Source organism: Dermacentor andersoni, chromosome 1 (assembly GCF_023375885.2).
Source record: "Dermacentor andersoni chromosome 1, qqDerAnde1_hic_scaffold, whole genome shotgun sequence".
NCBI lineage: Eukaryota > Metazoa > Arthropoda > Arachnida > Ixodida > Ixodidae > Dermacentor > Dermacentor andersoni.
The window spans coordinates 399484745-399510075 of record NC_092814.1 but is presented as its reverse complement, the minus strand read 5'-3'; the positions used below and the strand labels follow the sequence as shown (position 1 = coordinate 399510075).

The 25331-nt window shown below is 49.1% G+C and overlaps 1 protein-coding gene across 1 annotated transcript in view; it reads right to left on the bottom strand.

Moving 5' to 3' along the window:
* Window positions 1–17499: 17499 nt before the first annotated feature.
* LOC126518596 (uncharacterized) overlaps window positions 17500–25331 on the bottom strand; it is a 79437-nt gene continuing 71605 nt past the window's right edge. The window contains exon 8 of the mRNA XM_055064938.2: window positions 17500–20550. Coding sequence (XP_054920913.1) covers window positions 20445–20550 — 106 coding nt within the window. The 3' untranslated portion in view covers window positions 17500–20444. The remainder of the gene's footprint in view (window positions 20551–25331) is intronic.

Sequence of the window (25331 nt, the reverse complement as noted above, 5' to 3'; positions counted from 1 at the left end):
AGTTATTTTTCAGTCGGACATCGCCGCAGACATCTCCGATCTACTCTGTCATGCAAGTGCGCTATCGATTTGCCGTAATAAAAAGGCTGACGACTAAATACTAGCTAAATACTAGCTAGTGATACCAGCGGTTTTTGGCGGGCCAACTGTTTCTGCTATCGGCAGGAAAAGTAAATTGGTCACGGAAGCGGATTGAAACCTTTTTCTTGAAACCAGACACATGGCCATTGATTCACGTAGTTGGTGACGCTAAGCTTCGTTGGCGATGCTTTCGGCTCTTGTCATTTGATCAATTCGGTGTTAAGTTGAGCAGCCGTAATATTTAGATTCACTCTCATAGTTTATTCGCTTAATCTGCCTGTTGTACGTTCTTCCATGCTCTTCAGCCGCTATGATTTTCGCGGAATGATCTTGCCGAGCTTAACGACAAGAATAATAGTGAAATAGAAGCATGCCTTTTCGATCTTTTAGCACACGCTGAGGAGCACATGTGTTTTCTGTGAAAAGTGTTCGTTCAGCCTGTGTTTGCATCTCGGAAAGAACCTAATTTGCCAGTACTAGAAAAACTACCTTGAGCACATATATATAATATGAGTACTATCCTTTCGGAGACACTATGATATCGCTTTCTGATACAGTCCCCTGTTCCCGTTTTTGCAGGTCTGTCCGCTGCACTTCCACGAGAGCTTTATTATAAAGGAGTCTGTATATCATGACCAAAGGACTGGAAAGGTTATCGAGACCACTTTGCCGGTACCACGACTGAACCCTAGTGCTGTGTCTTCACTATTCAAGAACTGCCCATCACACTTGCCCACACCAGTGTTCCAAAACAAGAGAGGAGCCACAAGATGGACTGCAGCGACTAGAGTCCTCCCACTGGAATCTCTCTTGCAAAGGCATTGGCGGATTCATTGTCATCGTATAGGACGGAAGTTGGCAGGTATCAGTTCCAGACTTTAACAGAGCTGAAGGCATGTCTGCAGGGATCCTCGTTGCCAGAGAAGTGGTCAGTACTGCATACTTCCTCGAGTGTAATGTTCCTGTTGTTAACTGGAGGCACCATACCAAGCATTGAAGCTTCTGTTGTGATCAGTGACATTATGGGCATAACTGTATGGCATCAAAAGGTCAAACTTACCAAAGTAAATGACTATCCTGTCCCCAGCAGAGTTCAGGATATCAGATGCATCCTAGAAATTTTAGAAAATTTGTCTAATTTTGAAACACAATCTATTATTCCTGAGGATGTGGTAAAAGCTGTCGACACCCTGCTCCAGGTTTTGAAACAGCAGCTACCAGTGGAAACTCTAAGTGTCCTTCAAGCGCTGAAAAAGCAGCTGGAAATAGTCACAATGAAAATGCCCAGATATTCACCCCCATTTGATGGTTATTGCTGGTCTTCTCTTTACAATATCACAACACGCTTACAAATTCCTGCGACACGCAAGTGTTATCACACTTCCTCATCCTGCAACCATCAGAAAGCTTTGTGCATCATGTGAGCTGTCACCGCAAGGAGAGACGGGTGAATATTTTTTGTCTTACATGAAGAAACATGTGAAGTGTCTCCAGCCTCACGAGCGCATACTGATATCGATGCTTGATGAAATTCACTTGAAACCATTCTTCGATTACAAGGGCGGCAATGTTTGTGGAGCTGCCTTTAACTCGTCTGACGCTGCCACGACGGCCCATGTTTTTATGCTACAAAGTTTGGTTTCATCTTTTAAAGAGGTGGCTCACATCCTTTCTGTTACAACTATTGACGCTGCTATGTTGCGTAACGCCACCTTTCAAGTCGTGACTGGTTTGGAGTTGCACGGGTACAAAGCAGTATGTATTGTTACTGACAAGAATGCTATCAATAGAAACACAATGTCAAGCTTTCGCAGTCCTCCAAAGCAGCGGTTTGTCTATCCACATCCCTGCGACCCGACGAGACCCGTTTTACATTGTTGACACAGTCCACCTCTTGAAATGTGTGCACAATAATTGGATAAACAAAAAAATCATGGCACCAATTTCTATTACCCAAAGTTTGATATGGCTATACGATTGACAGTGGTCATATCATGTGGGCTTCGTTTGAAGCACCCAGCAGACAACACAAACTGGAAGAAGAGTGTTTGTTAAAGTATGGCCACCAGCCAACCTCAAAAGCTTTGAATCCGTCAAAGTTAGAGCGGCAAAATGTGAAGATTGCACTATAAGTATTCAATCAATTTACTGCAGAAGGGCTTCTGGCGCATGCCAATGACATTTACAGAGCAGCAGAAACTGCGAACTTTATCAACATTATCGTTCGCTGGTGGTCAGTGGTAAATGTCAAATCTTCGAAGGGCTTCCAAAAACGTGACCATTTTCAAGAGCCAGTGGAAGCAATGGAAAATGACGAAAGAATCCAATTTCTTGAGAAGTTTGCGGACTGGCTAGAAATATGGATTGCACTACGTTTTGACAATGCCGTTTTCACTTGCGAAACGGTTAGTGCCTTGCATCTTACGTCGTGTGGGCTCATGGAATTATCTCGCTACTGCCTTGAGAAACTTAACATGCGCTACGTGCTTCTGGGAAAAGTTCAGACCGATCCACTCGAGGCGAAGTTCGGTCAATACAGACAACTTGCGGGCGGCTAGTACCATGTTTCTACTCGACAAGTGTACGAGTGTGAGGCAAAACTTCGTTCGCAAAATTCGCTGCCAGTTCTACCAAGTGAAGAACTCAGGCTTCCTCAACCGAGCACACGACAAAAGCAGAACTTTGATAAAGCCTTCAGCATTGAAGTCACAGATTCTGGCCTGGATGCTTTGTGCAGTCTTGATCACTGATCACTGGCTTCAAAAATGTCAGTGATCACGTATGTAGCTGGGTATTGTGCTCATGCTGGTTGTAAGGCACTGAAATGTGAAGAATGTAAAAGGAGCCTTGTCTATGAAAGTGAAGGAATCCCATGAAGAAAATAGCTTCATCGGCGCCCTTAATATGAGTAGTCTTTATTTTCCAGCACCAGTTGTTGTAAATGATGTGATGTTGCACATGCGGTAATAGAACAACTTTAAGGAACACTGCTTTAGGTTCTTGAAGTTGGAACACCAGCGAACTGCTCTGATATGCTTAACAACAGAGGTCTTACCAGAATTTGAAGACTTTGACACATGCCTGAATGGCCATAGACCTGAACAAGTCATCGATCTATTGCTGCATTCAGCAGCAAACATTCTTCTAAATAACATATGCAAAGGGAAAAGCGACCTTCTGTCAGTGTCATCTCATAATGCGGAATTCAAAAAAGGAAGCTAACTGTCATGTCCAAAAGTTACGTTATTTTCATGGCTTTCTGCTCTTTCCTGCACTTTTGCCTGGGTAATTTGCTGTGCTTTTTCTGTTTTTTGGGATAATTTAATATTTGCAGTTTAATACATCCCCAGTCAGTGTGTTGCTTGTATTTCACTGTGCATGTACGTGTTTGTATGTGGAGTGTTTATTGCTTTGATTTGCTTTCGCAGTGCCATATTTTCGAAAGGAACCAAGTTCCTAATTCTAGGCGCTTGCAATTATTTTCAACAAATATGTTTTGTGCTTATTCTGTATATTGCTCGAAGTTTTGTGTTTGCCGAGAAAAACGAATTCTCCTTCTACATGTATTTAGATAGGAGCATCCGACCTAATGTTTCCTCTTAAGGACGAGGTCCACCTGCAACGTGACCCCCCCCCCGAACGAAATTTCTGGCTACGCCACTGGTCCATACCCAAACACGCTCGCCGGGCTGGTACTCGACGAAGCGTCGTCGGAGGTTGTAGTGTCGGCTGTCGGTCCTCTGCTGGTTCTTGATCCGTAGGCGGGCGAGCTGTCGGGCTTCTTCGGCGCGCTGGAGGTAGGTAGCGACGTCAAGGTTCTCCTCGTCAGTGACGTGCGGCAGCATGGCGTCGAGCGTCGTCGTCGGATTCCTGCCGTAGACCAGCTTGAACGGCGTGATCTGTGTTGTTTCTTGCACCGCCGTGTTGTAAGCGAATGTTACGTACGGCAGGACGGCATCCCAGGTCTTGTGTTCGACGTCGACGTACATTGCTAGCATGTCGGCGAGGGTCTTGTTCAGGCGCTCCGTGAGACCATTCGTCTGTGGCTGGTAGGCAGTTGTCCTGCTGTGGCTTGTCTGGCTGTATTGCAGAATGGCTTGGGTGAGCTCTGCTGTAAAAGCCGTTCCTCTGTCGGTGATGAGGACTTCTGGAGCACCATGTCGCACCAGGATGTTCTCGACGAAAAATTTCGCCACTTCGGCTGCGCTACCTTTTCGCAGTGCTTTAGTTTCAGCGAAGCGGGTGAGGTAGTCCGTCGCCACGACGATCCACTTATTTCCGGTTGTTGACGTCGGAAAGGGTCCCAACAAGTCCATTCCGATCTGCTGTAATGGTCGGCAAGGAGGCTCGATTGGCTGTAGTAATCCGGCTGGCCTTGTCGGTGGTGTCTTGCGTCGCTGACAGTCTCGGCATGTTCTGACATAACGGGTGACGTCGGCGGTCAGGCGCGGCCAATAATACCTTTCCTGTATACTCGACAGTGCCCGGGAAAATCCGAGGTGTCCAGTGGTCGGATCGTCGTGTAGGGCGTGCAATACTTCTGGACGCAGTCCTGACGGGACAACAAGAAGGTAGATGGCGCGCACTGGTGAGAAGTTCTTCTTTACGAGTAGGTTTTGAAGCGAGAACGAAGACAATCCTCGCTTAAATGCCCTAGGGACAACGTCGGTGTGCCCTTCCAAACACTCGACGAGGTTTTTCAACTCCGGGTCTGCTCACTGCTGTTCAGCGAAGTCTTCCGCGCTTAAAATGCCAAGGAAGGCGTCGTCATCTTCGTCATCTTGCGGCGGCGAGTCAATGGGGGCGCGTGATTGGCAATCGGCATCAGAGTGTGTCACGATCCACCCCGGGTCGTGAACAAGGGAGGGCTTCTGACACCCTCCGATAGACGGACGCCCCGCAGCGTGGTGGTGCTGAATGATTACTGACCGGCGAGCCGCCGTGCTCGTCGGTGTTTAATGTGGCTCAGCGACCAATGTTGCCTGCCGAGCTTTAGCAGGCCGCCGAGCTTGGCGGGCGAACCAAGATTATGTCCGAGGGGGCGTCACATACTTGCTACAACCCCTCACCCCCAGTTTGTTTGTTAAATAAAAAACAAACGTCCAAGTTCAAACAAACGTCCAAGTTCACACTATGAGGCTCTGCCTTCACCCTAGCTGGGTCGACGGTGCCTGCTATCCAGGCGAGTAACGGTCTGGTGGCCTCCGCCGTCGAGTACTCCGCCTGGGCACCGGTGTTGACGGGTCGGCTGTGGCAACGCCGGGTGCTGCCTGAGCCAGCCTTGCTCCATCCGGGGGGTCCGTAGTGGTCGGCCTCGTGAGTGGTGCCGAGCTCGACACCGGTCCAACGGGTGCCGCACCACTGGCTACGGTTGCCGCCTCCGAGGTAGGTGGTACTCCGCTAGAAGCGACTGGTGCTGCCGCTAGTCCTCCTGCGGGCTGGAACTCAGTGGCAGTTGAGGGTGCTGGCCAGGTCCCGCGGCGAGGTCTGACATGGTGGGCGTGTCTGTGCCACATGGCCCCATCTGGCATGCGGACGAGCAGCGATGAGGCGCTGGCAGGAGACACCACCTGTCCGGCAGACTGTCCGGCTGCTGCTTGCTGTTCGTCCTCCCACTTCGGCATACACGTGCCAGGTGCCCAGTTTTCCCGCACGTAAAGCATTGTGCTTGAGAGAACTGGCACAGTGAAGGGGAGTGGGCACCACCACAGCGACCGCAGGTACTGCCCTTTGTCGCGAATTTGTTGACCGCCGCTTCCGCCTGGCCATCTTTGTCCGGGTGTGCCAGGACGGCTCCCACACCGTACGGCGACGCATCTACGGTAAGGACTACAGGCTTAGCAGGATCGAAATGCACCAGCACTGGAGCCTTGGTGATTAGCTCCTTGCTGCGCTGGAAGGCCTGGTCCTGCTCCTTCTTCCAGACCCATTGCTCACCATCTCGAAGCAGAAGATGGAGCGGCTGTAGATGCTGCGACAGGTTCGGCAGAAAACTCCTGTAGAAGTTGATGAGGCCCAGGTAGCTCTGAAGCTCCTTCTTGTTCTGGGGCTTAGGTGCCTTGAGCACCGCATCAACTTTGCGGGGAGCCGGGGCTAGGCCTGCCTGGGAAATGGTATGTCCCAAGTACTCAACGCTGGGGGCTAGGAAAACTTACTTTTCCAGCTTGAGCTTGAGGCCGGCGTCCTGTAGTCGTGCCAAGACGTTGTGCAGGTTCTGCAGGTGGTCCCCGTCGTCGCTGCCAGTAACCAGGATGTCGTCCAAGTACACCGCCACGTGCCTCATGCCCTTGAAGAGGTTGTCCATCTCCCTCTGGAATATGGCTGGGGCTGAGGCCACGCCAAACGGTAAGCGCGTGTACTGAAAGAGTCCCAAAGTTGTCGATATAGTGACATACTTCCGGGAGGCATCCTGGAGCACCAGCTGCTGGTAAGCATCTCTGAGGTCGAGCTTGGTAAACTTCTGTCCACCGGACAATGCTGACCAGAGATCTTCAATCCGGGGCAGCGGGTACTTCTCGACGGTAGTGACGGGGTTGATGGTAACATTGAAATCCCCGCAGATTCTGACACTGCCATCTCGCTTGAGGACTGGCACGATGGGAGCGGCCCATTCAGATGTCTTTACGGGCACCAGGATGCCCTCTCGCTGCAACCGTTGCAGCTCCTGGGTAACCCCGTCCTTCAGGGCGAACGGCAGTGGGCGAGGCTTGAAAAAGCGTGGCCGGGCTCCCTCAGGTACATAGATGCCAGCCGTCGTGCCGGCAAATGTGCCCACCCCTGGCTGGAACAGGGACTTGAACTGGGTCAGGAGGCTGGGGACGTCTTGCACCAGACCGCACCAGACCGGCTTGTGGTCACAGACCACAAGCCGCTGTTGGGGCTGCTGGGGCCTGACAAGGCAGTTCCTGTGCAGGCATCGCCTCGAGTGGTACGCTGGGCCTTGAGGCTGGCAGCTTACAGCTACCAGCTGGTTTACCGTCCGGGAAAGGACCTGGGACCTGCTGATGCCCTGAGCCGCCTGCCCCTGCCAGAGGTGCCTGATGCTGTTCCAGAACCTGCTGAAGTGTTCATGCTGGAACACGCGCACCCGGAGGTGCTCTCCAGATCTGCGGTATCTCAAGCGACCAGCCGGGACCCAGTCCTGTCTCAGGTGGTCAAGGCGGTGTCCCGTGGAGAGGAATTGGGGCAGCAGGCCTATAGCCACAAGGCTGCTGAGCTGAGCTTGCAGCAGGGCTGCCTACTGTGGTGTCCGAGGGGGCGTCACATACTTGCTACAGAGTGTTTTCGTCCGTACTTTTAGGTTACAGTGATATTATATTCTTGCAGACTTAGGCTCCACCACGCCAGCCGTCCTGAAGGATCCTTTAAATACGCTAGCCAACACAAGCCGTGATGGTCGCTGACGACTTTGAACGGCCTACCATATAGGTAAGGGCGAAATTTGGCTGTAGCCCAAACGATGGCGAGGCATTCCTTTTCGGTTGTAGAACAATTGCCTTCCGCTTTTGACAACGGCCGGCTAGCGTAAGCTATCACGTGTTCATGTCCATCCTTTCTCCGGACTAGGACAGCACCGAGGCCTAGGCTACTGGCGTCAGTGTGGATTTCGGTATCGGCGTCCTCCTCGAAGTGCGCAAGTACGGGCGGCGACTGCATGCGTCGTTTGAGTTCTTGAAATGCGTCGGCCTGCGGCGTTTCCCACTTGAACTCGACGTCACATTTAGTTAGCTGTGTCAGCGGCTCAGCGGTGCGTGAAAAGTCCTTGACAAATCGCTTGTAGTCGGCACACATGCCAAGAAATCTACGCACTGCCTTCTTGTCGACGGGCTGCGGGAACTTGGCGATGGCAGCTGTTTTCTGCGGGTCGGGGCGGACTCCAGACTTGCTGATGACGTGGCCTAGGAACAGAAGCTCATAGTAAACGAAGCGGCACTTTTCTGGCTTCAGAGTACTTGATGATGACTTGATGGCCTCTAGTACTGTCGCAAGCCGCCTAAGGTGATCGTCGAAATTTCCGTCGACGACGTCGACGTCATCCAAGTAAACAAGACAGGTCTGCCACTTCAATCCTGCTAACACCGTGTCCATGACGCGCTGGAACGTTGCAGGCGCCGAGCACAGTCCGAATGGCTTGACCTTGACTTTGTAGAGGCCGTCTGGCGTAATGAAGGCGGTCTTTTCGCAGTCTCTCTCGTCAACTTCTATTTGCCAGTAGCCAGGCTTGAGATCCATCGACGAGAAGTATTTTGCGTTGCAGAGCCGATCTAATTCGTCGTCTATCCGTGGTAGGGTGTATACATCCGTCTTTGTGATCTTGTTCAGTCGACGATAATCGAGGCAGAAACGTAAGGTTCCGTCCTTTTTCTTCACCAAGACAACAGGGGATGCCCACGGGCTTTTCGGCGGCTGGATGATGTCGTCGCGCAGCATTTCGTCGACTTGTTCTCTTATAGCTTCACGTTCTCGCGGCGAAACTCGGTAAGGGCTCTGGCGGAGTGGTCGAGCGCACTCCTCGGTGATTATGCGATGCTTGGCGACTGGTGTTTGTCGAATCCTCGATGACGTCGAAAAACAGCCTTTGTATCGTCGGAGAAGACTTCTGAGCTGCTGTTGCTTAATCACGGGGAGACTTGGATTAATGTCGTAGTCTGGTTCGGGAACCATGGTCGTCGGGGTAGATGCGGCGGAATACGAGAGGACAAACGCATTAATGGTTTCCAGAATTTTCTCGATGTACGCGATCGTCGTGCCCTCGTTGATGTGCTTTAACTCCTGGCTGAAGTTTGTCAGCAACACTTTAGTTTTCCCTCCATGCAGTCGAGCGATCCCTCTTGCGACGCAAATTTCACGGTCTAACAGTAGACGTTGGTCACCCTCGATGACGCCTTCTACGTCGGCAGGTGTTTTGGTGCCGACGGAAATGACAATGCTGGAGCGAGGCGGGATGCTGACTTGACTTTCGAGCACGCTTAAGGCATGGTGACTACGAGGGCTCTCCGGCGGTATCGCTCGATCTTCCGACAGCGTTATCGACTTTGACTTCAGGTCGATGATTGCGCCGTGTTGGTTCAGGAAGTCCATGCCGAGAATGACGTCTCGTGAGCACTGTTGGAGGATAACGAAGGTGGCAGGGTAAGTCAGGTCATGAACGGTAATTCTTGCTTTGCAGATTCCAGTCGGCGTGATGAGGTGTCCTCCAGCGGTCCGAATTTGAGGGCCTTCCCATGCAGTTTTAACTTTCTTCAACTGGGCGGCGATGTGTCCACTCATTACGGAGTAATCGGCCCCTGTGTCCACTAAGGCGGTAACTGCGTGGCCGTCAAAAAGCACGTCGAGGTCGGTGGTTCTTTGTGTGGCGTTGCAGTTAGGTCTTGGCGTCGGATCACGGCTGCGTCGTGTTGAACTGAAGCTGGAACGTTGCGTCGTCAAGTCGTCTTTCTTCGGTGTAGCCTTGGCTTCCTGACTTCGTCGGCACGGCGGCGTGTCGTTATTATGTCGTCGAGATGGTCTCTTCGGCGTCTTCGTCGGCGGCGGAGGATCTTCGTCAGTTCGACGAACAGCAACCGCACCTCCATCGGTTGCTGCTTTTAGTTTTCCGGATATGGGCTCGCAGACCGGCCCCGGGCTGGGCCAGTGTATGGTCGGCGCTGCGGTGACAGGTAGCGGCCTGGTGAACGGGACGGTCGTCGAGGGCTCCATTGAGTGGCGGCGAGGTAGTCGGCGATATCGCGAGGTCGTTCGCCAATCTGTGGTCGCGGCGCGTTAACGGCGAACCCTCCCAGTCCCATTTCCCGGTATGAGCCTCGGCGGTAGACGTGACCCGCTTCTCCGCAGTGGTAGCAGAGTGGGCGGTGGTCAGGAGCGCGCCAAATGTCCGTCTTCCTCGCGTAGCGGCGCTGGGCGACGGGCGGGCGTAGAGTTACTGTATATGCTACCAAAGGTAGCATATACCTGCGGTAGCATATACAGTAACTCTAGGCGGGCGTGCTGACGGCGGCGGCAGTGGACGACTGAATTGTGGCGTTAAAGGTCCCTGGCGCGGTCGTGCAGGGGGGCCTTGGGGGCGGGCGACGGCGGCGTAGGTCGTCGCTTCCGGCTGGGGCTGCGGTGATTCTGGTTGCAGCTCAGGAACTCCAAGGGATCAATCAAGCTCATCTTTGACGATTTCGGCGATTGAGGCTACTTGAGGCTGCGACCTAGGGTACAACTTCTGCAGCTCTTCCCGTACGACCGCTCTGATAGTCTCGCGCAGATCGTTGGTGGCCAGTGATTGAATTCCTGTGTAGTTGGTAGAGTTCGTGCGGCGGTTGAATTGCCGGTTCCGCATTTCGAGTGTCTTCTCGATGCTGGTAGCCTCGTGAATAAACTCTTCTACGGTCTTCGGTGGGCTTCGTATCATTGCGCCAAAAAGTTCTTCCTTCACACCACGCATGAGAAGGCGGACTTTCTTCTCCTCGGGCATATCCGGGTCGGCGTGGCGGAACAGACGGTTCATTTCTTCCGTGAATATGGCAACGTTCTCGTTAGGTAGCTGCACTCGGGCGTCAAGCATGGTTTCGGCCCTTTCCTTGCGCACGACGCTTGTAAAGGTGCGTAGGAAGCCGCTACGAAACAGGTCCTATGTTGTAATGGTCGACTCCCGGTTCTCAAACCACGTTCTGGCGGCGTCTTCTAAGGCGAAGTATACATGCCGCAGCTTGTCATCGGAGTCCCAGTTGTTGAAAGTCGCGATTCGTTCGTAGGTCTCCAGCCAGGATTCCGGGTCTTCAGTAGCTGCTTCGTGGAAGGTTGGTGGGTCCCGAGGTTGTTCTAGGATAACGGGGTTGTCTTGACCACGATCTTCTTTGTCGTCTCAGGTAGAAGTCCGTGCTCTGGGGGCAGTCCTTGCAGTCTGCGGCTAGCACGCTGGTCTTGGGCAATGTTGGTTCTGTCCTCGGGCTTCGGGCTTGGATCGCGGCTTTGCGGGGGCGTTCGGTACATGAACGCACAAGCACCTCCACCAGATGTCACGTGGTAGTGACTGTGAAGAAAGCAGCGAAACTGAGAAAGACGAAACTAGCGTTTCATTGGGCGAATTTGTGCCCTCAAAAACAGGCTACACTCAAAGAACGGCGACAGCGGCGAACGCAGTCGGCGATCGTCGAAAATCTCATCAGCGGGTCAAGCGCGTCGGTTTTTATACAGCAGTCGAATGTTCCAGACTAATCGTTGGGACCCGCGTGCCTTCTACAAAGTTCTACACCATTCGCGTCACGCGATGTAATCAGATAACACAAGGTTCGGCAACAACAGACAGCGAATAGAAGCATCGATAACTTTCCAGAAACTTCGGATACATGCAGGTGCGTCCCGCGCTGTGCGATAACATTTGTTAGGTGGCGAAACGTGGTCGCCCGATAAAGATAAGTACACGTGTCAATATGAGTCGCTCCAATACCTGGAGCCTTCTCAGACATCCCATCGACCCCAGTAAATCAAAAATGCAAGCGAGTATAAACCAGGTGAGAGCGGAGCACGGCTTCGTAGGCACAGATGACGAGCTCATTAGAGAGCTCCAGGAGACATATCTTGGAAAGGCAGAGAGAGAGAGGTGTTTAAGGAGTACGAGGGACCTCCCAACCCAGATCTCGATGCCCCCATCACCACGACAGAGGTTAGAGCTTAATAACCTCAGAAAGAGATCGGCCTCCGGTCCGGACGGGATAACCAACACAGCTTTCAGAAATCTATACGATAAATCTATCATCACACTAACCCAATACATGAACCAAGTGTGAGAGAAAGGAGAACTTCCAAAGACATGGAAACAGGCGGACGTAGTCTTTATTTCAAAACCAGGCAAAGTACCCGTCTTGAACAACATGCGACCAATCTCCTTCACCTCGTGCGTAGGGAAATTGATGGAGCATGTTGTTCAAACGAGACTGACCAGGTACATGGAGGAGAACGATCTCTGGCCGCATGAAATGTTTGGGTTCAGGCAAGGGCTCAGTACAGAAGATGTCATGCTCAGCCTTAAGCATGACATCCTAGACCGATGCGACTCAACTGACACCAAGGCATTTGACAACGTTAGCCACAAGGCTATCTTGGCAGGCCTCGAATAGGTAGGTGTGAGACATAGGGCATATGCATACATCAAAGACTTTTTGTCACAGAGGGAGGCGAATATAAAATTTCTGGATGTAAAGCCCCCTCCTGTCACACTTGGGAGCAAGGGGACCCCGCAAGGGGACCCCGCAAGGGTGGGCGCTATCACCCTTCCTATTCAACACAGCGATGAGGGGTCCCCCGGCGGAACTCAATAAGATTAAATCGATAAGATTTAGCACTTACGCGGATGATATAAACATCTGGGTTAACAGTGGGAGTGACGTTGCCATCGAACTTAAACTACAGATAGCGGCGGATACGGTGGAAGAGTATACGGCCAGCAGAGGCTTGGCGTGTTCGCCACAGAAATCGGAGCTATTAATCATTGAGTGAAAACAACACAGGGGACACGCTGGGTGCAGCAGACCCATAAATGTTTTCGTAAACCGAACTGAGGTTCCCAAGGTGGAGGAAATCAGAATTCTGGGCATGTATATCGAGAAAAATGGATACAACCTCACGACAATCAATAAGTTAGAAGGATACGCGGCTCAGGTCACAGGGATGTTTAGCAGAGTTGCACTCAAAGAGGACAGCCTCCTTTAACTTATGCAAGCCTTTATTACCAGCCAAATAGCGAATGCCACACCGTATTTTGTGTTTAAAGAAGAAGAAAAAGAGAAAATAGGTGCGATCATTAGCAAGAGCGTTAAGAGAGCCTAGGGCTCCCAAACTCGACCTCGACAGACCTCCTCAAAATAAGGGTTCACAATACGCTAGTTGAGCTCACTGAGGCAGTACGAGTGTCTCAGTTGGAAAGATTAGGCCAGTCCAAAACAAGGAGAAAAATCTTGGAATGGGTAGGAATCCAATGAAACAGGGGTGCCCCCATTGGAAAGCAGAACATTCCGTTGTACGTGCGCAAACGCTTCCAAATTGCCCCCTACCTAAAAGTATGCATCCTATCTACAACAAAGAGAGGAGAGCTCACAGGGCTAAGGCTCTAGTAAATAAACTTAAAAACACACCGGTGCATAAAGTAGCGTACGTGGACGCCGCTTGCGGCACTGAGCACGTGCTGGTGGGCGAGTTTGTTATGCATGATTACAAAGAATATTGTTTTTTGGCGCCTTCTTTGTAATCTTGAGGCAGAGACGGGGCTGCGGTATCGACGGTAGTTGATAGCGACGGGTACATTAAAGGGCCCCTCACCAGGCCCCATAGCAAATTTTGCTTATATGCTGGAAGTTTTTACGTGTTCTCTAGGGAGCGTTCTGCCGCGAAAAAAATGTTTCAAATCGGCTCATTAATAGCCGAGATAGAAATATTTCAGTGCTGCGAACCCATGATTTCAGCAGGCGGGCTCCACTGCCAAGCAAGACGCCCTCCACTCGCCCCGTCTAGCCTACGCAAGCGAAATTCCTTCCCTGCGTTCTCCCATACCGGACCTGGAGGATCGCGTGACGCATACGTCACAAGCCCCGCCTTCATATATTTTTTTTCGCCTGGCTTTTCTTTCCGGCGCTACGCACTTCCGCCGACGGCGTCGCGCGCGATCTGCTGTCTCGTTCGCGCAGCGCAAAATTTTGTGCACTGTGCACAAGGAAACATGACTAGCGGTATAATTCAGTGCTACACCAATACTGAGGCAGAACAAGTGGATCGCGGAGCATGATCACGCGCTGTAACACTGTAGAAAATGGCATAGTTTCAGCACCTGCGCACGTGACCACACGACCGTGGGAACAAGCAGACGAAGCGGAAGTACATCTCTCTTGCTTCGGTGCGAGGTAAAACAAAAAACACGCAGACATTGCGAATGTTTCTGAGTTTTGTTATTTCTCTAAACTTCAATTCGTCAATTCAAGCAACAGATCGCACAGATAACAGATCGTCTTGAATAATTCTCGAAGTCACGTGTCACCACGAGCGACGTCACACTGCGGACACGATTACGTCACCGTCCGGCTTGGAGCGCGGCGGCCGCGAGAAGGAAAAACGGCGTTCGGTTTGAAATTTCATGTCTATCCGCGGCGCGTAGCGATGTAATAGTTTGCAGACACAATCGGTTATCGCGCAATGTATGCTCTGCGCTTCTCAGCTCAGAATGGCCAGACCTGGTGAAGGGCCCTTTAAGATAGCGTGCTCCACGTGCCCGAGGGACCTGTACAGCCGAGGAGGTTCCAGTAGCGCTCCCTTGTGCGGGTACACAAGCGGAAGTCATATTATTCTATAGCAAATTAGCTGTCCCAAATTTTAGTAAAGGAAGAATCTCGGAAGAGGCCCTCCAAATTCTACTCAAAAACCCTCCTAGGAGGTACATAACTTTTATTTGGGTTCCGGCCCATGAAGTAGTCCCAGGTAACGAAGCCGCTCCCGAGCTCGCCCGAGCACTCTACCACCGGGCAACTCCAGAGCAGCCAGTTCCAGGGATCAAAGATAACATTATCACGTACAGGGAAATCGTAGATCATTACAAAGCCGAAAGAAGGATCTTTCCGCCTATGCATCGGTCTCTCTCTCTCCGGAGGACGCTCGCATTTGGCGGCACCTCGAGGGAAACAATTATACATCATCATATTGGATCTACTTCACTCAGACGAAGGAGTATAACAGCGCCCTCTGCAAAATTTGTAAGGAGAAAGGCACGCTAGGCCATGTAATATGGGAGTGTGCTGGCTTCTCAGGGTCCAAGGAAAAGATAGACAGTAGAGAAGCCTGGAAGACCTTGCTCCAGAGCGAGGCCGAAGGCGACCAGCGTCGAGCAATCCACCTGGCCGTTGATGCCGTGAAGACTCACCGTCCTCAAGGCGCGGGGACTGCTTCGTCCACCCACCCTCCCTACGTGTAGGGTAAGAGGCGGGCACCCCAGCTCGGTGGAATAATAGTTTTCAATCAATCAATCAATCGCCTATCGCTTTGATTGCGCCAGGCGCTGGCAGTGGAGCTCCGCGGAGTGCTGCCATAGGGTGCCTCGACGTCAGCACCGCGTCGCGTGGTATCAAGGCACCCTATGCTGCCACGGGCTTCCGTGTTCCCGCTAGCAGTGGCTGCGCTTGTTCATATTCTGGCGCACCGCCAAAATGGCTGCAGTGAAAATGCATGTTTTCTTCACCAACGTCATGCACAACGGGAGGGCAATGGTACACTGCATCTGCGCAGTTTTCTCTCTCAGCTTGCGAATGGATTAGTACTGAACAGAAACAGTGAACCTGGACAACTATCTCAGAAAGGTCTTCCACTGGTCAAGAAGGCCCTCAGTGAAATTCCACGAGACGTGCGAAAGGACGGAACACAGCAGTGGCCAGTTTGGAACGAGCGCATAAACAGGTGCAGGGCATGCAAAGGGAGCAACACCTTTATTTCTTGCTCGAAGTCCCCAGACGTACGTGTGCCTGAATAAAGAAACTGTTTTACACATTCCTACCAGGCTTAAGCCACCTACCGACCAGCCTGTTCGGACCATTGTATATCACTGTATGGCTTCTTGCAATAGAAAAACATCTTGTAAACGCAGCTATGGTTTAGTTCTCCTTAAATATTATGTTCCATTTCTGCCTAGTGTTACAATATGGTTGATAATAAAAAAAACATTACTGAATATGTTCACGGTGTCTGTATCTATATTTTTGTTTAAATCCAAGTATGCAGCTTGTTTTGCCGTTTTCCTTACGTTTTCTGGAAGTGGGGGGGGGGGGGGGGCGGAATTACTGGGTTCAGAAGTTTGCATACAGTAAGAGAAAACTTTCGGCCTCAAATTCGACACCTATGAAGCACTTCCAGATTTGTGAACTGAGGTAATTCAAGAAAATTTCCATTCTAGAGGAATGGTACTTAAAAATTAGGCAGATACATTTATCGGTCCATTCAGTGTCTCTTAAAAATGTGTTGAGTCTATTGTGTGGTCCAACTGCTTTCTTTGTGTCAATATTAGTAGAAGGAGCTCTGGTGCTGCGATCGTTTAGCTGCCATTCCAATTATGGGTAGTTAGTGTACTAAAATGAAGGTGGGTACTCAGTCACCGGCACGTGCAATGCATTGCTTTGAAGTTGAGCGCATACAGGTCCCGGATGTAAGCGATGGCGCTGCAGTCACAGGGGCTGTATGGTACGCATTTTGTTGAAGCCATTGTAGTGCAAATAAACACAAAACAGATGACCAGACACCACGTGAGCTACACTTTCGTGCGTTTTCGTTGCTTTCTGGGGCGACAGAGCAGGATCTGCTTCGTGGCTACAGCCGTGCGGAGTGATTTTCTGCAGTCTGATAATATAAAAGATTCTGCTAATATGGAAGCGAACATGCTTTATAAGTAAGCTTTTTATATATATTATATATAAGTAAGCTTTATAAGTAAGCTTTATAAGTAAGCGAACATTTTATAAGTAACCTGTAAAGCAGTTGCTTGGATGTATCAGACTGACCAAAGTATATTTAGTTTCTGAACTTCTGCGTGCCCGCCACCTAAGCCTCAGTGTGTCTGAACCATCTTATCTAGTAAAAAAAAGAAAAATCATGCCACTGATATGCACTTTTATGGTGGATTTGCATAGCAGAAAAAAGTGCAGAGCAAAACATCAATGAAGTAAAAATGCAAGTGCCGAGATAAATGAGCATTCGGCTCTAAGCTGTCAGAACATTTGTCTCATACTCATCACAGCCGGCAATTCAGCGGCTACACCAACATGCAACTAGCCCGTCTACAAGTGTTGCTCAGTAGCTATTTCAGTAACTACTTCCGAGCACGGAATTAGCAGAGTACGGCCTACATTTTGATGGAGGCGAAACGCAGAAACACCTGTTTACCTAGATTTATGTGCTCGTCAAAGAACACCACATGGTGAGCGTCAGTCTGAAGGCTTTCCTGCGCATTCTTTTTAATAATAAACTGCCTTATTCAATCAGTTTCCTTTTTCATTCTATTGTAGAAATCATGCCTTCAAAGTTCTTCAATATAGCATGGCTCAGCACAAATTGAACGGCCTGGATATTTTGGTTATTGCTGCCAGGTTAGCTACCAAATTCGAGAAACAGGAGCGTACACACTCATAAGAGGTTTATGTAGCTTTTACAGTCGTCTTCACAGCCCATAGACCTCAGACTCTGCCCAGGCGGCGCTGCGGAAAAACCCGTGCACCAGCGCCCCCATCGGAGCGTTGGCGCGAACTGGGTAGTGCAAGGAGAGCTGTCCGCAAGCGAAGGTGCATAGGCCACAATGGACCCTTCTCTTTCGTTTGTGTTGAGGCACGGTTTCCTAAAAATCAGGGAGCTGGAAAGCGTCTTCCGCCCATCCACGCTTCGGAAAGGAACCTCAGCAGGGCTACGTACGTGTACAATATAAAATAAAGTCTCAAGTTTTATTTCGGCGTGCTGCAACTCGCAAGTACAGAGAGTATCAGGTTTGTCTATAGGCATATCAGCATAAAAATCTAAGCATTTCAAATTGGTTCATGTTGAATATGTCCTGAACGCAAGACTTAAGTATCTCCTATATTTTTATGTATTTTATCGTAATGTTTTGTCTCGCAATTATGTACAGAGAGTAAATCCTTTCATAGCATTTTCCAGGGCAGCAAACAGAAAACGTTTTCCAAGGCAGCAAACAGCGTGCGATCATAACGAAAGAAAGCTTCCTACAGTGCCTGCGCGCTGCATCTTTCTCGCAGGAGCTACAGCATCGCTCGTACCTTAATTTGAACTTTTCGCAGACGCTTCGAGCAACAAGCGCGCACAAATAAATGCAAATAAACGCGTCATTTTTTTTCTTTACACACGTGCGTTACTTCGCAATTACTTGTCCAGTGATCCTACAGCAACTTCATTGCTCACATTTGAAAAACGCGTGTCGAGCAGGCTCAGCACATTGCGAAGCGTGCTTGTTGTATCGGCGCAGGACATACAAAATACCGAAAGTAGAAATGAGCTCGCGATACAACGATGCTCTAGAACAGGATTTTGAATTCATAAACGAACCAAAATGTTTGGTTAAGCTGACCTGCCAAATCTCTCCCTTCTACTTGTTGAGTCAAGCGGAGGCGGACGTCTGTTAAAATGTGGAGATATCCATGGCACATAAAAGGATGGTTCGCAACGTTGTTTTTTCGGTTACCAACGAAGTGGCGGCTGCATATTCTTGAGTTTCCGCTTGCTTACCACGGTCCTCCGTCAGGGCTACGCAACACAATTACAGAAGAACAAAATTGTCGCACTTTCTCATGCGAGCCGCTGTGTTGTGGGGAATGCAAGTAATTCGATTGCCCAACAGGTTGAACGGCCCGTATCCAGCGCTCTCGCCTTTCCCCTTCATACGATCGCGATGGAAATCAGTAAAACGGAACGTTGTTCATCCGTCCTTCACGTTCATGGCAGTTTACAACACAACAGTAGCGTCGATTGCGGAGTTTCTTCGTAGCGCGCGGAGCTATCGCGGTTGCCGTCGTTTGCGCCTTCAGTCTGAAAAGTGGGCCAGCAAGCGCTTTATGGCAGTTCGGCGGCGTGTCCGACTAGCTAGAATTTCATAGCTCTCTGTCGGGGTGTTAAATGCGCAAAACGCTCGCAATATGGACCAAAATCTAGTTAAATCGTTGTTTCGCAGTCACTAGCTGCAAAGGCAACTTAGCAAGGGAGTCTAGCTTCGCACTACTCAATTACAGCCTCTTCGCACCGGTAGGTGGCGCTACGCGTCTTGCCAAACTCCAGAGTCTGACGTCCATACGCCTACAGTGCAATCTGGTGCCTTCTGCATAAAGCGCCTCAAAAGTGAGTGCTCCCTTAGTACACTGCCCTTATCTAAATAATGTAATATGTGGATTTGTCTAATATTTGTATTTGTGTTCTGACGTTCTTGTGGCGAAATTTATAAGGCTTTGACTTTCTAAATTGTCAAGCAATAAGTTTTCTGAACACAGAAAGGCAATTAAGTCTCTACACAAATGTATAATCTTTCTGAACAGTCGCTTTTAAACCACACTATTTTGTTGAAGATGACCAATTTGCAAAGGCACTTAAAGCCAGAAAAATTAAATTTAGGCAAATCCATGCACTACTATAGTAGTACTAATCATTTCATACTGGGTGAACCGCCACACAGGTATATGCACCTCCATGCACTACTATAGTAGTACTAATCATTTCATACTGGGTGAACTGCCATACAGGTATATGCACCTCCCAGACACGAGCACCAGCAGTCCCTCCAGGAACTTATGATACTAACTCTAGCAAGCGTTGGTGATGGGTACTCAGATAGGCATCTATTTCGGGAAATTTAGGTATGCCTGACGTCACGCTGCTTATTTTGCGATGCTCCAGTCAGCGGAAAAATGCATCAAATTCGTTTACTGCCTGTTCCGACCTAAAACTAGCACTGGCCTAATTTTTTGTATGAGACAAGCTTTCCTTAGTGATGCAAATGTCGGTTCAGAAACTGACTTGCCCCTCTTCTGAATTTATGTATTGGTACATCAGCAGGTAGTCCAACTAAAACCCACATGACATTTTCACATTAAGCGTTCTCGCACAGCCATCTTCAGCACAATCACAGTAAACTCTTCTCTCACTAAACGCTCTCATACAAGATGAAAAGAAAGTATACAAAAATAGAATGTTTTCCTGCTCCTCTAGCATTAAACGGATCAAAGGAAAGGAGAGGTCAGGGACCTTGCGTCTCTCTGCATGCGATGTGCACAAGTTGCACATCCACGCAACAAACAATGCAGTTATAAACAGCAAGCACATACTAAAGCCATCAATACCACCTTCAGACTAGCATACCTAACACGTGTACATGTTACTGCTGAACCACTGCTGTGATTCATAGTGTTGAGGGGAAAGCCTTTCTTTTCATTTTTGGTATCACGAATTCCGTAAGATCTAAATTTTTACCTAATGCGTGCATGCCTGCGCAATTTTCATTCGACTCGGCATTGCATAGAGAACCATTCGAAACTTATTGACACTGAAGCATCGCATGTCTTTTTTACATTCAATATAGCCAGCAAAATACCAAAAATTCCAAACCACAATAATTCATCAGTAGGACTGGAGAAAAATTACGTAACACCAGGTTCACAATATCTGCTTTTAGCGCTGCCACAATGCACACACTGCGACACTGGAGCTCGCAGAAGACATTTTTTTCTTGCAGCCATAGCTGCCAACAACTTTATTAAAAATCCATCTAGCAGCCGCTCAAATATAATGTCCACAATGCACAATAGCACTGGCTGCAAAAAATATGGGCACGGTATGCAACACTTGTCAGAGGAGCTTCAGGACTTGTATGCCTGCCGCAAGTGGTTCAAAACCGCATCGATGGGATTCGCTTGGAACTGTGGGTGGTTCACAACTCGCTCCAAGTGCTTCATGTCCTTCTCCCTGCACAGAGCAAGAGGAAGGCATGCCTGGCACACTGATCGAAGCACAACAGGATTCACGAGAAAGGCCTAAGAGGACTGCACCTCACTTCCATGGCATCTAGAGCATTGGCATACTGTATAGGGTGTCCCAGCTAACGTTAGCCAAGCAGTCCAAAAAAACAAAGATGTGAAAAAAAAAAACGGTCTATGATACAATTACAGTAAGACCGGCGCTGTTCAGTTATCATGGGTCTGCGAAAACTTTAGGTCTCTAAATCCTATCTTGCACCATGTTTAATTTTTTTATCGTTGAACAGCTTGGCTTACATTAGCTGGGACGCAGTACATGCGGTGCCTCGACATCATACCACGACTGCTGGATAAAAAAAAAAGTGCGGCCTGCCGCATCAGGCGGGCTGCAATGGGAGCGAATGTGACAGCCGTAGTTGCATTCCCGGCTGCTTGACAGGGCCGAACGGCGCTAGTTGTCGGGGATGGGATGTGTCGGCTTCCACGGGCGACGGCGTTCCAAGCGTGTTCCTGACGCATTTTCTATGCCGATCCCAGACAACATTCCCCGAGTGGTGGCACCGCGGCAAATGAATGCATTTTCGATGCATGCAGAAGGTAGCATCTTTTTTTTTTAGACCCAGCGACGTCATTATACATTTCTGTACAAGGTACAAACTCCCAGCAAACGTTTATGGTGTAACTCGCCATGTCACAGTGTCCATAACATACATTTCCAAAATCCGTCGGTTCTTCGTTTTTACTCGACTGCTTCAACCAATGTTCCATAACAAAGGCAGTTAGGTATAATAAAGTACCAAGCTAAACAAATCATTGCTATATGACAACAACCGACAGATTTTTCAGACCCAACAAAAACCTAGCAGTCCTGGAAAAAAAATATGTTGATCACACGCACTGCAGCAATCAATATATAGCGAAAAATTCTGAATCCGATATCCAATAGGCTATGTAATGGTGAGAGCCTTATGGAAAATCATCCACGTCCCTGAGTTAACCTTTTTTGTTGTATGCCTCTTGACAAAATGTCGGGATGGACTGGCAGGCCGACAACGGGAAGCAGTTCGGATTGCTGTGGGTTGCCACAGAGCTAGCCGTTGCCAACGAAGCTGTGCAAGGTGATCAGGATGGTCAAGTTTTGAAGCATGAGAAGTTTCCAGCAAAGTGGCATACTACGACCACTTACAGCGCACGAGCAGGGACAAATGGGCGGATGGTTCAGCATATATAATATATTCATGGTTTCATCACTGTAACTTGCATTCACCCATGAGAGTTCGCTCTAAACGATATGGCTCCATATCTCGGGGTCCGCGCTATCGTATGGCGTAACCTCCAGAATGTCACAGAAGCAAAAGAGACTGTCCAAATTTTAGGGCAAAGCAGACGACAGTGGATCTTCGAAACGCCAACGAGCACAGGACAGCTCAGCTGGTAAGTCCAATCATTTGACTTGTTGAACCTCGCGTGAGCCATCTGCGTACATTTCTTAATGAGATGGCCTCGCTGTGGTATACTGTAAACATGTTTTCACAGTGACTTAACTGTCGCAAATTATGCCAACTATTCATACTCACAATGCAAATGTTTATTGCACAAAGGAGCATGTTCAACTGCAGTCACGCGTTCTGCACGCATTCGCCATGAGGGTTGGAAAGATTTTAAATGGCTAACATAAAGCGACGATGAACGCGGGTGCAACATTCAATTCTGTTTAAATTTTTGCTTTAAAAATTTGCCAATACGGACGCCAGCGTGCACACCACATGTAAATACAGTGCTTGCTTCTACATTGATGCCTGCATCACGGCCGCGCTTGGGTACTCAAATAACACATGTACAGAGAAGACACATATACAACATTACTGCTGTATGTTGTCATCTTCCCTTACATGTGCCATGTAAAAACATCGAAGCGATAAAACTAAAGATATGTATAGTTTCTGGTGCCAATGCTCGATGTGTTCTCACTACATATTTTATGTATTATAACTTATATGCAATTTTCGTTTAGAGCCCACGTCGACGGAGCCGATAGCTCTGCAGACCGGTACGACAGTGCCCGACAATGTCCCAATCAAGGCTCTACAAGTACCAGAACTTCGGTGGACCCTTCCTTGAGTGCCGATGGGCTGGCGTCGCACCAAGCAAGCCGAGATCTTGGATACATTGCCGACGGGACTATCGACCTGAAGGTACTGTGTGATGACTAACGCTTGGCATTTTTGAAATATCCGTTTGTTCCACCAAAGCAAGCACACCTGCTCACGCAAACGGTGCCGAAATGGAGATCACCAAAAACGGCTCAGCTTTCGAAGAGACTGGCTTGAAAAGCACAGTTAGCTAGTTTACAGCAAACAGTTGAACGGTGGATTGTGCAAGGTCTGCATCCTATTTCCCCCAAAGACGCAGCGCTCTTCTTAAAACAAAAACATCTTCGTCAAGATGGCTTTCAGAAACCTGTGCAAGGCGTGTGGGAAAGAAGGGTCCCTCCATTCTCATGAGCTCAGTGTTGCTCACAGAGATGCAATGATGTAAGCTTCTTCAGATCAGCGCTAGGAAACCTACCTAAATCTATCCCCACTGTTGTTTCTAAAGCAAACCGAACACTGTTCAAAAAGGACTGCACATGCTGAGAAGTATCGTGGAAACAGTTCTCTTCTGCGCCAGGCAAACAACTGCCCTTCGGCACCACCACGACAACTCGTCAAGCGATCACACAAACAAGGGCAACTTCCTGGTGATTTTGACTCTTCTAGCTAGGCACGATCCTTCGCTAAAGCAGCATCTCGAGGAAGCGCCATGCAATGCCACGTTAACATCCAAGACTACTCAAAACGAGGTGATCAGCATAATGAAAGATCTGATTCAAGTAGAAGTTGCAGCGCAGATTCGAAGCAATCGGATATTTTTCAATCATGGCGGACGAAGTCAGAGCCATACGCCAATCATGGATTTCTTGCTTTGTTTGCGGTTCGTAGATTCTTCGGACGACATTCAAGAGGTTCTTTTCGGCATTGTTGAGTTCCAGCGCACAACTGGAGCATCAATAGCTGAGGCCATACTGGGTTCACAATTTAAGCATCAGCTGGATGTCGCGTCGGTTCGCGGACAATCGTACGATGGAGCATCATTGATGTCGCCAGCGCGCGTCAGCACGCAGGGGCGAATTCCAGAGAAATACCCTTTGGATCTGTACGTGCACTGTCACTTTCATCGATTTAACTTGTGTGTCACTGTAGCATGTCGACTTTTAAGCATCAGAGCTGCCCTTCACACTATCAACGAGGCATCTCGTCTTTTTCGACGCTTCACCGAAACGATCCGCCTTCTTGAAGTTCATGATTTCTCAGTCTGGCAGCGCAGTAACAGGAGAGTTAAGGGGCTCTGCAAAACAGATGGGTGGAATGGCATATTGCTTTGAAAACCATCCATACGCTTTTCGTATCCCTTGTAGACTGCCTTGACGCAATGGCAACATCAGAGGCTCATGGCTTTGACAATGACCTCTGGCAGTTCAACTCGAGATCAGTTTCCAATGCTTTGGGCTTATCTTGCAGCTTACAAACGTCCGACCTGATCGCGACGTTCATAATGCTCAGAAAAGTATAGGTCTTTTATCAGTCAAGTAACAAAATTTCAAAAACAAGATGGAGACACTGTTGACGCCTACAATACGATCGACGCAACCATCGCTCGTCTCAAGTCTGTGCGTGAACAAATCGACACAGAGTTCTGCAGTTGGTTTCAGATGGTTGAACAGCTTGCTAAATCTGTCGACACAGAGCTCACGAAGCCACAAATTGCGGGCTTTTAGCGTAACCGCACGCACATGGCATCGTTGGATGCTAGCAAATACTACCGCCTTAACGTTGCTGTTCCCTTTCTCGATCATGCCACAAAAGAAATGGACACTAGATGCCCCAAAATCGACTGAGTGAGGTTTGCGCTGCTCCGGCTCTTGCCGTCTGCTGTTGGCTCAGCTGATTTTGAGAACCTAAGACAGGACTTGCTCTTTTGTGAAAAGATAAGCCGTCACCGTCGGCACTCATAATGGAGCTGAGAATGGTAACACTTTTGGGAGCGAGATGAATACACTGACAGACAGCACAATATTGGCAGTTTGATCAAGTCCATGGATGAAGACGTGCTTCCGAACATCAAAACACGCTTGTGAAATGGCGGGACCTTACCATGTACGAGCGTCGAGGCAGAGAGAAGCTTTTCTGCCTTGCGCCGTACTATGACTCACACGATCGACGATGACAGATGAACAGCTGGCGGGTCTCCTGACGAGCCACGTCTAGCAAAGCATGGGCACTGAACCAGAAGTCTCAAGCAATTTTATCACAATACATCGCCGTAAGAAGTTTCAGAAGTCTCGCTACGATTAAGACCTGATGGAAACTCTACCACTCTACTACTGAGAGCAACGCACATGTTTGTAACTGTGTGAAAGTTATAATGGTGAAACCGAAGATAACTTAAAAAAAGTTACTCTTTCCGGTCTTTGCTTCAGTGTTGTGCAGTGCTTTGTTTCTTGGCCTAATCGGGCTGGAAGGTTTCGAGAAATGCTTAAAGGGAAGCTGAAAGGTTTTCCAGAAAAAATTAGTAAAGAGCAGTACTCCGTGGTTTTCAACCCTCTGAATTCAAATATCGCATCGAAATTGAGTGAAAGAAAGCGCAAACATATTTTATTTCGACGAAAAGTGCAGCAGTAGACACGCCCAGCTCGCGCGCCTCGTTTCCGCCTGTGATTGGTCAAGCGCC